The sequence below is a fragment of the Schistosoma mansoni genome, chromosome W (assembly GCF_000237925.1).
Source record: "Schistosoma mansoni strain Puerto Rico chromosome W, complete genome".
Lineage (NCBI taxonomy): Eukaryota > Metazoa > Platyhelminthes > Trematoda > Strigeidida > Schistosomatidae > Schistosoma > Schistosoma mansoni.
The window spans coordinates 18,993,792-19,010,933 of NC_031502.1; the positions used below are offsets into that span (position 1 = coordinate 18,993,792).

A 17,142-nucleotide genomic window follows, 5' to 3' on the forward strand; every position below is an offset into this window, starting at 1 on the left:
ACAAACATAGAATTAAGTTTGAGCAAATATTCTGTAAGTTACAATGACTTGTTATTTCTCATAATCTTCTCATTTTTTTCCGTATGTGTTACTATAACTATATATTGTATGTCTTCCTTTGACTCACTCAAGAATTTTAGGGATGTATTGCAACATTATGCTATCATGTTTTCTAGATACACTTGACATCACAATTCCGTTCATATATTTCGCATTCTCTAGAATTCATTGATCGAAATCGCATGTTCACTAAAACCCAGACTTGTTTCTTTTTCTATCATCACCTTCATGATCTATCGGTCAGTACTTTCGAGAACTACTGTTTGCTGCTATTCGCAAATTAAATACTGCCATATTGTTTTTTTAACTTAAAGGATTTATCTTGTGACCATTTCAAGGCGATCAGTCATTATCTCAGCAAAAATTCTTGAATTTCAATAAGTAGCATATAAGTTACCATAAGATCATTAAATCACTTTGTTCAGTAGGTGAGTTATTTTCAGTTACCCGATCAACCATAAATACAATCTCTTTGTAATCAGTAGTGAATATTGTCTGTAAAAAGCGTTTGTATATGAACCTCTGTAATAAAGTTCATTTTTTCCACATAACCTTTGTGTTCTTGTGCCCCCAAATGCCCTGGTACGGCCGAGAGTGGGGAGAGTCCGCTCTCCCTCTCGAAATGCTCTCACATGGCCGCGCGTATATAGCCCCTGCCAGGGAAGTCCTACTCACTGCTTTCTCGTGACGGGGGTGTTTACGAAAGTGAGAGGATGAAAAGCGAATGTCCGGCGCTATAACCGGGTTGGTGGACACGGAAAGTCCACCTAGGAGAGTTGGAAAACCCTGATTCTAAATAAATGGTGCACATGGGCTCCCGTATCCTGAAGGAACAAATGGCGAATGAACCAGTTATTGGTCACCGGCTACCATGGGACTGCATCTCCTCACGATGCTCCACTGCCTTGTGGGTTAGACCTCTAGGTCAAAGGCTCGGGGTGTGACCCCTAAGAAAACAACCTGCTTCGGTTTGGGCACCCGGGCAGTATCACAGCCCTCTCGCAAATAAATGAAATGGAACATTCAACTGACAATTATATTCTTGTTCATACTAGAAACAAAGCAATTTGCATTATTACTATTATTATTACTATTATTATTATTATTATTATTATTATTTACCATATCGCTAATTCACCCCCTTTTATCCCCAATTTGTGTAACCTTACTTTTCAACTTATGCAGCAGCTCACTCTTGGTGAAAATCTGTCCTATCTAAACGATCTCCAGTCACTGTCTGGTCGAAAGTGAATGCTTCCACCGATTATGAATACTAAAGCAGTCTTTCTGAAACCACGTACGCCATTCAAGCTGGCTTCCTTCAACGTTCGCACACTAATGCAGATCAGACAACAGATAGGGCTGGCTATGTCTTTGGAAGGTCTTAATGTTGACGTTTGTTGTCTATCCGAGACCCGTATTCAAGACTCTAGTGAAGTACTACAAATCCGCTCTCCATCTGTCGCCTCGAAAAGCTTGTTTCACGTGCGCTTATCCGGGGACCCTGTGGCATCCTCGTCTGGTCTTGCTGGCGTTGGTGTTGTACTAAGCGCTAGAGCTGAGGCAGCACTAATCGATTGGATCCCCATTGACAGTCGGTTATGTGCTGTTAGATTAGAAAGTTCCATCAAAGTGAGAAGAAATCGACGTGAGAAACGATGTCTTTTTGTCATCTCCGCCTATGCCCCGACAGATTGCAGCCCGGATGCAATCAAGGATGAAGTCGACCACCAGTTAACTATTCTCCAGAAAGCGCGTTCGACAGATATTGTAGTACTAGCCGGAGATTTGAATGCACAGGTCGGGCGTCTAGGCACAGAAGAGAATCGTTTAGGTGGCCGAAGGGGACTTGTTGGTCGCAGGACAGATAACGGAGATCGTCTACTGCAACTGTGCACAGAATACAACCTGTTTCTGGCTAGCACTAGCTTCCAGCACAGCCATCGCCGATGTGTCACCTGGCGTCATCCCTCTGCATCTCAAGTCTGGACTCAGATTGATCACATTGCGATCAGCTACCGCTGGAGCAGTTGTGTACAAGACTGCCGCTCCTTTTGGAGTACCTATCTGGAGTCTGATCATGCCCTGGTCTGCGCCAATCTCACCTTACTTTTCAGTGGCCGAAGGATTGACCGCCATCAATGGATCGATGTTAGTAAACTGTCTGCAACTTCTGTTGCATATAAGTATCGAGCGGAGCTAGCTTCTAGGCTAGCTACCATCCCACCGAAAAGTATAGATGAGCATTGGTTGCATCTTCACGACGCCATGAAAATGGCGAGTAAAGCCGCTTGCGGCTTCGCGAAACGTCCCGCTTACAAGCACTGGGTTTCTTCTGGCTCCTTACAACTGATCGAAACCCGTCGGTCTACTCCGGGTGACCGTGAGTATGACCACAAACGAAGGCTGTTACGTAATGAGATTGGGCAAAGCTTGCGTAAGGACCGAGAAGCCTGGTGGTCGGAGCGTGCTAATGAGATGGAAGCAGCAGCTGCATCTGGTAACTATCGGAAGCTCTTCCAACTCATCCGAGCCACTGGCAGCAAGAAGTCTGGTGTGAATGAAACAATCTGTGAGGATGACGGGATGCCAATCAATAACATCTGTCGACGTCTTGGACGATGGGCGGAATTCTTTGAAGGGCAGTTCAATTGGCCTACTGCTCCGGCAACATCCACCAGATTGTCCTGCCCCCCATGGCCGGTGACGACTGATCCACCAAATGAGGCGGAAGTCCGCAAGGAACTCCAACTCTTGAAACGTTACAAATCACCGGGCCCAGATGACTTACCTCCGGCTCTTTTTAAAAATGGTGGTGACTTTCTGACTAAGGAATTGACTGTGTTGTTCGCAAAGGTTTGGAAGCAAGAAAGTGTTCCAACATCATGGAATGAGTCGATAGTCGTCCCTATCTTTAAAAAGGGTTCACGTTGTTCCTGTAATAACTATCGGGGGATAAGTTTACTTCCGATTGCGTACAAACTATTGGCTTCTATCATTCTTCGTAGGTTGTTTAAAACCCGAGAACGATTGACTCGCGAGGATCAGACTGGTTTTCGTTCTGGTCGAGGATGCATTGATCACATCTTCACCCTCCGCCAAATGTTAGAACACCGTCATACTTATCGCAGGCCAACAATCATAGTGTTTCTTGATATCAGGGCTGCCTTCGATTCGTTGGACAGGACTGTTCTCTGGGATTGTCTATTGAAGAAGGGTGTGCCTGAGAAGTTCATTAACATCTTAAAGGCCCTGTATACGAACACCTCAGGCAGAGTGAGGGCATACAACCACCTTTCTCCTTTGTTCCATTCGAGCAGCGGGGTTAGGTAGGGTTGCCCAATCTCACCATTCCTCTTCAACTTTGCCATCGACGACATCCTGGAAACAGCTCTGATGGATGTAAGTAATGGCGGTGTGGATCTGCTGCCTGGAGAACGACTTCTCGACCTTGAGTATGCGGATGATATTGTCTTACTGTGCGATAATGCCTAAGGCATGCAATCCGCACTTAATCAGTTGGCAATCAGTGTCCACAGGTACGGCATGTGTTTTGCACCCTCCAAGTGCAAGGTACTCCTGCAAGACTGGCAGGATTCTCATCCTGTACTCACCCTAGATGGTGAGCAGATTGAAGTAGTTGAGAAGTTCGTGTATCTAGGTAGCTACATAAGTGCTGGTGGTGGCGTGAGTGATGAGATTGATGCACGTATAATGAAAGCCAGAGCGGCTTATGCCAATCTGGGCCATCTTTGGCGCCTTCGTGATGTTAGTCTGGCTGTAAAAGATCGGATCTACAACGCGTTGGTGAGAGCAGTTTTGCTCTATGCTTGTGAAAGCTGTCCTCTCTGAGTTGAGGATGTTAGACGTCTCTCTGTGTTCGACCATCGTTGTCTCCGAAGGATTGCTGACATTCAGTGGCGACACCATGTTAGTAATGCAGAGGTTCGGCATCGTGTGCTCGGGCGCAGAGACGATAATTCAATTGGTGTCACCATCTTGAAACATCGACTTCGGTGGCTTGGACATGTTTTACGAATGTCGTCCCAGAGAATTCCACGTCGTGCATTATTTGCCGACTCTGGGACTGGTTGGAAAAAGCGGAGAGGAGGTCAGTGTATGACATGGTGTCGTGAAATGAAAGAAAGTTGCAAAGGGCTAGCTTCTGTTGGTCCTTCACGACTCCCTGGCTGGGGTCCGAGAGATGGTGCAACACAGTGGCTAGAGACGTTATCAGATATGGCTCAGAATAGAAGCCAGTGGCGATCCTGCTGTAACCTTCTACTTTCTTCATAAAGAGCGGCTATAACTTTCTTAACTGAGAGAGCTCTTCTGGTTGTACATTTCAGTTCCCCCCATCATTACTCTTCTCCTTTCTTTTTTTCCTTCTTTTAGATATACGCATCTTGTTCCTTCTCCTCCCATTCTCATTATTTTGTGTGGCGCATATGTATCCGGTGCCCTTTGTACCAATATATATGTGATTAAATAAATAAATTTGTGTTCTTGTAGTGGTTTTAGGTATCTTAAAATGTAGGATTTGCTATACCTAATCTTGACTGATCAGTCATTTGAGTGGGTTCCTATTGTGTATATTGCTGATGCTATGCTAAGACATTTTATACAACCATGTCTAACTGGAGATGGATGTCACAATGATTATTTGCTTTTCGGCCATTCCTAAATATAGTTAATTACTATTTCGCATTACAGTATTGCCTGTTGGAGTATATATATTACCAGTCTTCTGAACACATATCTTATTCTCTCCCAATGCAATTTTCGCTTGATATGATTAGGCTAAGGAACTTCTGCTCAGTGATCAACTGTCCAAACGGCTACAACGTTATTCGGCTATTAAACAAGCCTGTCGTCACTTGCACACTATATGTACTCCCATATTATTTTGTCCTAATACACGTTCAAAAGTTGTTCAGCTAATTAAAGAAGAAGAAAATGCTATGAATAAAACAGCTCAGTTATACTTCAGTTCTATTTCACATCATTCTCCTGCAGCCACACCTACGGACGTCACTGTTACTTCTGCCACTAATACCAATTCTACCATTGCTGGTTTAACAGTACATAAAGAAATAAGTGATTCGGATAAAATGCATTACCATACCGAACAAGCTACAAACCAGTGTAAATCCATTGGAAACGAATCTGGCTCTTCAAAGGAGTAAGTTATGAAATTTATCTGTTTCTGTTTAATTTTGAAATTGCATAATTCATTCAAATTAAAACATTTTGAATCGATAAGTGAATTCTTCTATGAAGTAAGATATCCCACAATAAGGAATTAATAACCTTAGACCTTTTTTCGATTTAAAATAGAGCAAATCTTCTATAAGAGGCAATCAATGGAATTGTTTAGAGATATGGAAATGAAAAAGTTAAGTCTTAATAGTCATCTTTTCGTTTGAACGGTTTAGATTTTCTGGAAATCTCTATACAAAACAAAAGATAAAAAATACGTAGGTGAAGTGATTCCTAAGTATTTGCTCCTAAATGGAAATTTCAATGGCATTTCTTCAATGGTCTAGTTACTAGTTATTGAAATGAATTGATTAGCTGATTTTGAAGTGAATTTGCATGTAATTCAGATCCTAACATACCAAAAGTTTAAAGTTTTTGGTTTAATATATGACAGAGTTATTAGTTCTTTATGAACAAAATGAGAATTTTTAGAGCTCTTTACTTTGTAATAATCCTAGATATATTTCAGTTGTTGTCGTGAATGAATTGGCCTTTAATCAAATGTTAATTTCTCAAAAATTTTCAGTTTTTCTGTGAAGTCAACTCCTGTTAGACTAAAACAAGTATCGGACGCCAGTGGGAGTCGTTTTTTATCCCCATGGCTAAGTTGGTCACACAATTCAGCTACTCCGGGTAATCTTGATGACACAAATATACTTTCAACGGATATCTTACTTGCTGATAACAATTCATGTGCTGAAAATTCTCAACATCAAGATAATAGTTTTACTTCCGTCTTAAACTTCAATAATTGGTTACGTCGTGTAGCTCACCAATTTCTAATGAAATATTCTCAATATTTGCAACAAGAAGTAGGCTTTCATTCAATACCAATTTTCAATAGTTCTATTTCATTAAATAGACGTGAGCAGGCGGCAAAACCTAATGTTAGCTATGCACTGTTTCGTCGTTCTATACACTTAGCTGGAGTACATATTATTGAGGTTAGTTGCTTCATATTTAACATATTAACTGTTAGACTAACCCTCAATATTCTCTCACCTTTCTTAACTTCACTATGAATTTGTGTTTAGATAACTGGAAAACGTGTTTTCTAATCCTATAACGATGCGTCCGAAAATTGCTATGCCTACTCCTATTTTAATCATCAAAGGATTTCGTCTCTTTTATTTTCTTTTATTTTTTGAAAACTACGTGCTTCGTGCGAGCTAGTAGTGAATGTGTAATGAGATGAAATTGATGTGAGAAAAACGTATTATGATATAATGTGATGATGCCCACTATGTTTTAAATAATGCGATCACCAACGTTTTTGTTTGAGATTTTATAATCGATCTAAGAAAGACCGATTAAATAAAAAGTGATGATTAGATTTACTGATGAGTGAGAATGAGAGACGGTATCATATATTTTGCACACAACACAATATGAAAACCTAGTTTACGATTGATGAGGTGTTTCATTAGCATTATATTTAATTATCATCCTGATATACTTTCGTTTTAACTACTTCGGTTTCATCGCCCCTTTTTTCTTAAAAAAAGTTATCAAACTACTTTTAAGTAGTATAAATAACTGTAGACCAAAATAACCCATCAAAATTGTTCTTTGAGCTATTGAGCCTAATATTTACCTACCTTTTCAGGGACTTCACTTTACCTGACTAAAAATTTCTTCCCACTTCACTCTTACTGAAATGGTTCAAGTCAAATGGATTGGTGTCAGTATGCATAGTTATCATCAAATTTAACCTATTGTTACCCTTGCTTCCATGATATAGAATTTGTAGTGTAAGCCTGCTAATCCTTTTTTGGTTTACATTACTGCTGAACGACATTCTGAACTAATTATTGAACTTAATTCAAAATTACTGAGTTATGTTTTGACAAAGCAAGTTTCTATTTTTTTTTACTTTATTCCTTTTTTGTCATGGTATTTGTGATCTTAGACCAACCACTGCCTACTCTGCCACACGGTACTGGCCAGCACAGAAGCTGTTTGGAAAAACATCATGCTTAACCAAAACAAGGCACAGCATCAGTTTATCAAGCCTTTAACTTTTGGTTTGACCCATGTATCGAGATATAGGGATCCCTATTAGAACTCACGTGATAATTGTAATCTGTAGCTAGAGGTTTTAATGATATGTCTCCAAGTTGGCTTCAATGAAATGGCTGTACTCATTATCTACATTTCATTCTGCTCTTTTTATCCCTACATCTCACTAGTTCTGTTTCAAATATATTTCTCAAGTTTAGCTTTCCATTCCATTTAATAATTTTTTTCCTTCGCTTTTCATCTCATCTTGTTGATTCCCTCTCTTACAGAGTGAATGTTGAGGTGTAGAAACTTGGATACGTTCGTTCCAGGTCCTAAGTATTCTGTTTTACTTACAAACTAACTTCATTACTTCCTTCGGACAACTGAGAGAATCTTCAATCTAGTTCACTTAGGTCATTAAAACATACAAGAAATTTAACCACCTTGCGCTATTACTAGATTTTCATATATATAATTAGAATTTGTTGGGTTTTCTCACCAGTAACTTCGTATACATAATACAGGAAACTTAACCTAAGTTTTCGACTGTTTTGATTATTGTCTAGGGGCATGATTTTCAGAAAATATTTGGAAATCTGTAATTAAGTGAGAAAACCTAATTTCGGTACATCAAAACCTTGTCGAACTAAGTTTTTCTGAATGTTTAAGCCATTCAGTTGTTTATTTTATTTTTGTGAACGTATTTAGATTATTTAGAGCTCCACGGGGAGGAATTTAGCTTCATATTTTCAAACACATTTTATTTGTCTTTGTTAAATCTCGATAATTGTTCGTGAGAGCCACTAAGAAGCCGAAAATCGTCTGATATACTTTGAATCAGCCAAGATATCTGATGATTTCTAGTAAATTACAGAACTTTGGACGTTTATGCTTTTCTTAATCAAATTGATCTGACAGTTAAGCTGTTAGCTATTTTAGTATGTTTTTCATAAGGCTTTTCAGGTTTTAGGTCGCTCCTAACAGCTGTATTGATGACCCCTAATTTCTGTAACGAAACTAACCTTAAAAGTAAGCTTCAGTTATATTCCAGCCTTCAAAACTGTTCCGGTTTCAAATGTTGTGAATCGATTGAATTTCAGAGACCGGATAAAACGTCAGCATTGCAAGCTTTCTGTGTACGTAGTGATAATAACTTAAGGTAATCATGGCGCATTGTTATTCTTGATGTGGATTCATTACAAAATCACTTCAACACTAACCTTTAGGTAATCACACAAGTCAGATTTATAGAAATCTGGAATGTTTACCCTATTGCTAGGCAAATATAGACAACATAGTGTTAATAAATATTTGTTTGGTGAATGATAGTAGTGATTACAATTAGCCTATGAGTTTCAAACTCAGCACGTCTGTAAAACTGGAATATACAACTGATTAAAATGTCATCATCCTTGCGGTCCGCTTTATGAACTATCAGTTTCCTACATTTTGTTATAAATTGCATGATAATACTTTTTAACTCGTAATTGTGTGTTATGCTGTTTGCATTATTTAGATAATCGTTAATTGTTTCTTATTTACTTCAGCTGTTTGTCCGCGATTTTCATCTGTTCGTTAGATTGGGTACCATCGAAGTTAGTCGTTTTAGTTGGCATGCTTCACGTTCTGTAACACTTGGGCCGTATACTTCTGAAGTGATCTCTCAAACGGCAGCATCAGCTGCAGCCAGTATGACATCAGTTATGTTCAATGCAGTTTTCCGTCGAAATATGGAGAGGTCATTTCGTTCGCCTAGTGCTAATTCTTTTGATATCATATCTAATCCATCAGATGGGAAGTATTCTGATTGGTTTGAGTATAGTAGTAATCTTTCGTGGAACGAATCAAGTAAACTCTGTGATTACACACATCTCCATTCATTTTCGTACGACTTTCATTTGCGCGCAATTCAAGATTATTTAGAAAGTGAGTTTTTCATTGTCTACTCCAAATAGTCCAGTTATTATGAGTTATAATTTCATTTAGTCGATTGTAATTTATAGATAACCAATAAAATAAACCGCTTTTGCACATAGATTCTTGTTCAAATGACTATATCTTAAATCTTAACGGATATTTCCATTTTTCAGAACATATATTTCGGTATCCGAAGTCAGTAGTATCGTGTGGTTATAAAAATTAGACCAGGCTTTGAATTTTGGAGGAAAAGCGTTCTAATCAGTTCTTCGAGGGCGATAGATAGAAAAAGAAACAATCATATAATACTCTCCTTATAACCACTGTTGACCTTCAAGAATGTGTGCGTTTTATTGTCAACGTACCATATTTTTTCTCTTAACAAGTTAATATTGATCTTCATTTATAGATTAGATATAAATAATCACAGCATAACTGAACACTTCCGTACATACTTACTTCTGTTACCCCGAGTGGAGGATCATAGGCCACCCACCAGCATTTTCCATCCACTTCTGTCCTCGACAATCCTTTCCAGTTGCTATTCATCCTTTTCATGTCTGCTTCCGATTCCCGACGTAGTGTGTTCTTCAGCCTTCCTCTTTTTCGTTCCCCTTCAGGATTCCAAGTTAGGACTTACCTCGTGATGCAGCTTGGTGATTTTCGTAATGTACGTTCTATTCACCTCTAACCTGTTTCCCTAATTTCCTCTTCAGTTGGAAGTTGGTTTGTTCTCTTCCAAAGTAGGCTGTTGCTGATGGTATCCGATCAACGGACATCCAGTGTCTTGTGTAGACAATTGTTTACAAATACTGGTACCTTTTTGATGATGGTTGTAGTAGTTTTGCAAGTTCCAGCTCCGTACAGTAGAACTATCTCGACGTTCGTATTAAAGATTCTGACTTTGATGTTGGTTGACAATTGTTTTGAGTTCGATATGTTCCATAATTGTAGGAATACTGATCCCGCTTTGAAAATCCTTACCTTTATGTCTGCATCAGATCCCCTTTGTTCATCGATGATACTGCTCTAGGTAAGTCAAAGTTTCCACCTCTTCCAGAGTTTCTCCATTAATTGTGATTGGTTTCGTGTTCTCCGTGTTGTATTTGATGATGTTGCGTTTTCCTTTGTGTATGTTGAGGCCTACTTTCCGGATGGAAGTCATATCACGTGATAATGAGTAGTATACAGCTGAAGAGCGTGGACAAGGTACTTGAAGTGTCATCCACTCCGATACACTCTAGAGGATGTAATTCTCGCTATGAGAAGCAAAGGAAGGATTTACGTCTCATATAATTATGATCAGCTACTGATGCAGGGGCTGCTGCTACACTATTTGTCTTCATCCGCATTTGTTGGTGTATTCAAGATTTCTTCAAATTGATCTACCCACCTGTTCCGTTGTTCTATGATTTCAGTGGTTGTCTTGCCTTGTTTTTCCTTGACCGTTCTCTCTGGTTTACTATATTTCTCTGCTAGTTTCTTCGTTGTATCACAAGTAGGCTAGGAGATGGATCGATTTTCTGATGGGTAGGGTTGTATATATATAAATGAATGTTTGTGAATTTAAACTGTAGCACAATATATTTTTTCATCCACTCTTGTGTTTTCACTCAAGTAATCGGTGGGTGGTTGGCGTGTAGCACACTGTGCATCAATATCAGGTTTCTGATACCGCCCATCATAGCAAACTGTTGCTGTGGTTGTCAGAAGGGACATCGGTCTTGTAATCTCCGAAAGATCTTGGCTCTCACTATGAGGCGTTATAACTCTTCTAAATGAAGATCCTTCAACTCTCAGGAAACAGCTTAAGTAATTTTTTGCTAGTTGATGTTTTTTTGGCAAAGTTTTTTTCTAGGAGTTGGGGTGTCTGACCCATTGCCGAGTCCTCCTTCTTTACTCGGTCTCGGGCCGGGCAGTAACTGTAGAAGAGCTTCAGATGGAACTGAAATATAAAGTTTTAATAGCCTTTTAGTAAAGTGTTAGAAGCATTATCACTTCATCTACAAAAGAGTACACTGGTAATTCAAGTGTCCACTTTTGTTGAAAAAAATTTTTTCGTAACAATACTGATGGAAACTTGTCAATTGGTCTTTTTTCCAGTGGTGGAAGTCAAGATAATCAACATTTATTCATCTTGTTAGTTTAATAACTAAATGTTTGCTGCACTGAAATTAACAGATCAAGTTTATTTTCCATGCAAAACAGGTCTTGTGTAAACCAACAATGTTAATGTTTCTTTACTAATCAATGCTGTGCAACTTATTTTGTAAGATTACATACTTATGTATTCATTGTGGAATATTCGTTGTCATTCGTCAAAAAATACATGTTAGTACTAGTGAAGCAGTTTCGGTCCCTATCGCCAGCGAAAACGTCTTCTAGTTGAGATTTTTTCTGATCCATTCAAAACGCACTTGAACATTATTTTCATTATTTCTCTTCCAGATTGCTATATTGATTCTTTTTTTATATTTCTTCCTATACAACATATTTGCCATACTGTGTGGCTTCTTTACATTCAATCCGGATAGTGAATAGTGTAATCGCTTTTGTGTCTTCCAAAACAGTTAAGTAATTTTTTGATGTTATATAACGGTAATGACTGAATTCCATGTCGCGGAATCCTTTTTTACCGTTGAGTTCTCTTTTGTTTGTCGGTTACTCCTTTTAACTTAGATCGACGGTGCTTTCAACGAAGTCAGTGTTCTGATGCATCACGTAGACCAACTAGTGCAGTTGGAAGCGTATATTCTAGTATGATTACCATTCCTGACTACCCTGTCACAAAATTTCTAGAAGATTTGACCTGTATCGCTCAAAAATTACCACTCTTTTCTCGGGGTTACTTGTGCTGCTTTCCTGTTACATGCCACGTTAGTTTATGTCTGCGACCAGACCAAGTTTTTCATCATCTTATCGAAGAACACGCTTCTTACGGTGTAGATGTAAGTTAAAATAAAGACTGTAATCATATTTGATTATTAAATCACTTTTGCATTTACGGCTTTCTGGAATCATATTCTCTGCACAATCTTCTTTTCGTATCACTGATACTACTTGTTATGACTATAAAAAAAAGACAAGGGACGTATGCTAATTCGTTCTTGATTTTATGTTCAGCTTTTTATCACGTGATTTATCCACCAATCGAAACACGACATTTCCAATCGTAACACTGTGCCAAATCAGTGACGTTCGACCAGTATAAGTAGTCTAGCGTCCTTATTGGTCCCTTTGTCCGCCTAGCCCTTCCAATTGAGTTCACAACACCAATTACAGCTTCAGCTGTGCGAATCTATGCGAATCATTTATTTCAAGAATACTCGGTTCATATACCAGCCAAACATACCGCATCACACCACAAAATAGAAAATAATATTTGTACAAGATCAAGCCAAATGTGGCTGTGAACATGGGATACAGTAATCAATAAACTGAACATAATTTGGGAACAGTAATTCGTATAATAATAATCCATAGGTCAAAATGAAGCTTATAATAAGATGAATATAGATATACACAATCTAGTTACTCAATGGTTAAACAATAAGAATATATGTAGAATAATAGTCCATTAATATGTCCTGAGAGTTATCCGTACTTTTGTCTTCGCTAAGATATAACACTACCAATTATACTGCAATACTTATTTTGGTACTTCTGTCTCAAAGTATTAATTTGTTGTGGCAAATTGCGGAGATATACATTTGTATCACCTTTTTACGTTATTTATGACGGACTTACTTGCCCATACTCATGATCACAGGCGGCTTCGCAGTTGAAGAATTATGCTCAATCGATAGACTCGTCTAACAGAATCGCCTTAGAAAAGTTTGGTATTACTATATGCCAGCAGCAGCGCTGTAAGCGCATCACTGACACAGTTTAACCATTAAATTTTGTTGTCTTAAACTGAGTGTTTAGATTGTCATTCAGCTTTGTTGTCTTTCACTGAAATTGATAGCACGGATAAAAGAACCTTATGAAACCGTCTTCCACACTGATGTGTCTGAGAAGATCGTCAACATCGTCCGGAATTCATACGACGGACTACAATGCAAAGTCGTGCATGGAGGACAGCTGACAGATGCATTCCAAGTAAAGAAACGTGTCAGACAAAGCTGCTTACTCTCTTCTTTGCTCTTTCTTCTGGTGGTCGACTGGATTATGAGAACCTCGACATCCCAGGTAAAGCACGGAATACAATGGACAGCTTGGATGAGACTAGACCATTCGGATTTCGCAGATGACTTATAACTCCTGTCTCATATACACCAACAAATGCGGATGAAGACAAATAGTGTAGCAGCAGCCCCTGCATCAGTAGCTGATCATAATTATATGAGACGTAAATCCTTCCTTTGCTTCTCATAGCGAGAATTACATCCTCTAGAGTGTATCGGAGTGGATGACACTTCAAGTACCTTGTCCACGCTCTTCAGCTGTATACTACTCATTATCACGTGATATGACTTCCATCCGGAAAGTAGGCCTCAACATACACAAAGGAAAACGCAACATCATCAAATACAACACGGAGAACACGAAACCAATCACAATTAATGGAGAAACTCTGGAAGAGGTGGAAACTTTGACTTACCTAGAGCAGTATCATCGATGAACAAAGGGGATCTGATGCAGACATAAAGGTAAGGATTTTCAAAGCGGGATCAGTATTCCTACAATTATGGAACATATCGAACTCAAAACAATTGTCAACCAACATCAAAGTCAGAATCTTTAATACGAACGTCGAGATAGTTCTACTGTACGGAGCTGGAACTTGCAAAACTACTACAACCATCATCAAAAAGGTACCAGTATTTGTAAACAATTGTCTACACAAGACACTGGATGTCCGTTGATCGGATACTATCAGCAACAGCCTACTTTGGAAGAGAACAAACCAACTTCCAACTGAAGAGGAAATTAGGGAAACAGGTTAGAGGTGAATAGAACGTACATTACGAAAATCACCAAGCTGCATCACGAGGTAAGTCCTAACTTGGAATCCTGAAGGGGAACGAAAAAGAGGAAGGCTGAAGAACACACTACGTCGGGAATCGGAAGCAGACATGAAAAGGATGAATAGCAACTGGAAAGGATTGTCGAGGACAGAAGTGGATGGAAAATGCTGGTGGGTGGCCTATGATCTACCACGAGTGTTAATAGGTTTATGTATGTAAGTATTACTAGATAAGTTTGACCGGAGGAACTTAAGAAATTGACGAGAATTTTGATGAATCTCGAAAATAAAACCTCTACCGATGACATGATACTCGCAACACCATATTTCCTGATTATCTAACTGTTAGAAGAAACTGAGGAACGGATTCCATCATACTTTGCATTTTGTCGTCAAGTATATTTATGATTCCTCAATATCTGTTTTCTTGATTCTCTGTTGCTCAATACCTTTCGGCCTTAGTTTATAGATATGATGACTGATGGTTATCATAAAGTTCAGTATGTATTTGTCCATACTCTTTGTATAAAGGTAAATGGCTCATATCGCATTGTGTAACATTTTGGGAGTACTTAAAATGCACACTTCAGTATTATATTACTTAATAAAACTAATTCATGCAAATATATAAGAAGTTTTCGTTCACGTTTTCTGACAATATAATCAAACCGTTTGTGTGAAGTAGTTTTATCCCATACATTTGCTTTTTCTGTTAAAATAGATTCTTCGCATGACTAGAAGGGAATATTGTGCTTCGCAAACGAATCCACCATATAACAAACATTTATCATATAATTTTGCTTTAGTTGAGCAATGTCATCCTGAACAGGAATTTGGATGTTGTAGTTCACGTTCAGCCAGTTCAGATCATCATTCAAAATATCAACCATGTTCGAATTTAAGAATATCTTCTGAATCGAATTCTTCCTCTACCACTAATAGTAAAGATCAGTCGTGTAAATTTTCCGCTTTAGGTATAGCAAGTGCACATCACATTGTTGAGAATTTAACAAAACTTGATAGTGAACTTTCTAATAGACAGTCGATATCCCAACCTTATTCAGTAACGGGAATTGTTGTTCCTGATGAAGTTAACGGAACCTATTCGGATATTAGATCGCCGGTAGATGGATCTATTACAAATAGACTACTTCATTTGATTGTATATCTAATTATTCTAGATTCAAAACATGAATTTCCGGAATCTAGACTTGCAAAATTAAATTCAAGTTCGTGTACACAAGTGAGTTTTTTTAAATAATTTAATATCTGTCGTAAAATTTGCGTTGTCAAATAAAATTTATTTGCTGGGTTAGTAATATTAGCAACATCTTTTTCTGACAGGTCAACTTAATGTTTAGGACATTGCACAAGAGGATATCTTATTATTATGTGTTAGTATCTCAGAATGCCATTTAAGTTGCCCAGTCTGTTGAATTGGAAAGTAATTTAAAACAGTTAGAATATTACTTTCGGAAATTATTAGTTTGATGTAAGAATTCGAAACATGTCTGTGTGCGTTTGTGTATAGATTATCAGCTTGAGGTGAACATTTGGCATTATTTTTCCACCTTCTTTCACTTGTGTTGTTTTCTTAAGTATTGATCTCTGGTACTTAGATTCAATAGTGTATGTCTAAAGTGATATAAAATCAATATCATTAACAACGAGGTGAATATTGTAGAACATGATATGAATGTATATCGGTTTAGGCTATCACACTTCACCTCATCACAAGTGGGGATAACAGATTCTAGTCCGAGCAAACACTCTTATCATTAGTCACCAGTGCTTCGTAGATGTAAATATGCATTACACGTAATCAAATTATGTAACAATTTCAATATTAGTTAATCAGATTCATTTTAGTTGTGTTAGCACTATCGTTAGGAGTAACATACACGTTTTTGATCATTGAATAAAAAACATAATTATTTTACTCAGAGGCACCCTTTTGGTTCGAGAATAATTCATCTCAAGTTACTAAAAAATCTGCTGTTGTGACCACTATGACCAGCTTTGACCTGAGAGAGTTTACTTTGTGTTCTTGAATATTTTCCAAGATCAGGTTAAAAGATGGGAACAAACTACTTCAAGACCTTTAAAAATGTATGGTGAACTGCGAGTGTTGATATGTCTTGTCAAGACTTTCAAACTTGATAATGTTAAGTTTGTCGGCAATATTGTGGTGTGTTCGATCGATTATAGTGATAAGTGAAAGAACATGAATGGATTTTCTCTGATTTTTTGGTGTTCATCACATAGATGAATATCAATCGAAAGAGTTTAACGGATAAGAGGTTGCTCAATCTCGAAACATAGCTTCAAAATATCCATAATATCTGGTGCAGTATCTAACTGCAATCAGATAGAATAACTCTTATGTATCCAGTGGTTTCACTATTTTATTGAGGATTTATCTGAGCCAATTACGCTGTAAAAAAAGAATTTTGATTTCGTATTCAGCGTATTAGAGCCAAATTTATATTAGTGCTGATGAAGCTCTCAGTTTTCTCCAGTTAATAAGACTCTCAATAGTTATTATGTTACATATCAATCATAAGTATCAGTATAATCCTAAATATAATTTACAATGAGTTATAAGCGCGAGTAAAAATTTGTGATCACATACTAGATTCTCTCGCGAATTGATACGTGATAACCCGATAATGGTTGAACTAGGTCAAATATGATTAAAATAATGAAATGAAACCTAACTGTAAGTTTTCAAAATATCACATTGTATGGCTATTATTTTAGAAACAACGATCATCATCGATTTAACTTTCAATATTTTAAGAATAATAATGATAACTAATACTTTATTCTGAAGACTGGTTAATTTACGCTTGTGCGAAATATGTAGAATTTCATTTTCTTTAATTAAATTGTACTTCATTTTAGTTATCTTACTATCATCTTCTTTGTATACAGTA

The 17,142-nt window shown here is 37.8% G+C and overlaps 1 protein-coding gene across 1 annotated transcript in view; it reads left to right on the forward strand.

Moving 5' to 3' along the window:
- Positions 1 to 17,142, forward strand: part of Smp_128660 (hypothetical protein) — a gene marked incomplete at both ends in the record, with an annotated part of 40,207 nt that overhangs the window by 16,117 nt on the left and 6,948 nt on the right. Inside the window, 5 exons of the mRNA XM_018788874.1 lie at positions 4,860 to 5,242; positions 5,846 to 6,263; positions 8,868 to 9,246; positions 11,917 to 12,185; positions 14,928 to 15,449. Of these exons, the coding sequence (XP_018654374.1) occupies positions 4,860 to 5,242; positions 5,846 to 6,263; positions 8,868 to 9,246; positions 11,917 to 12,185; positions 14,928 to 15,449 (1,971 nt within the window). The remainder of the gene's footprint in view (positions 1 to 4,859; positions 5,243 to 5,845; positions 6,264 to 8,867; positions 9,247 to 11,916; positions 12,186 to 14,927; positions 15,450 to 17,142) is intronic.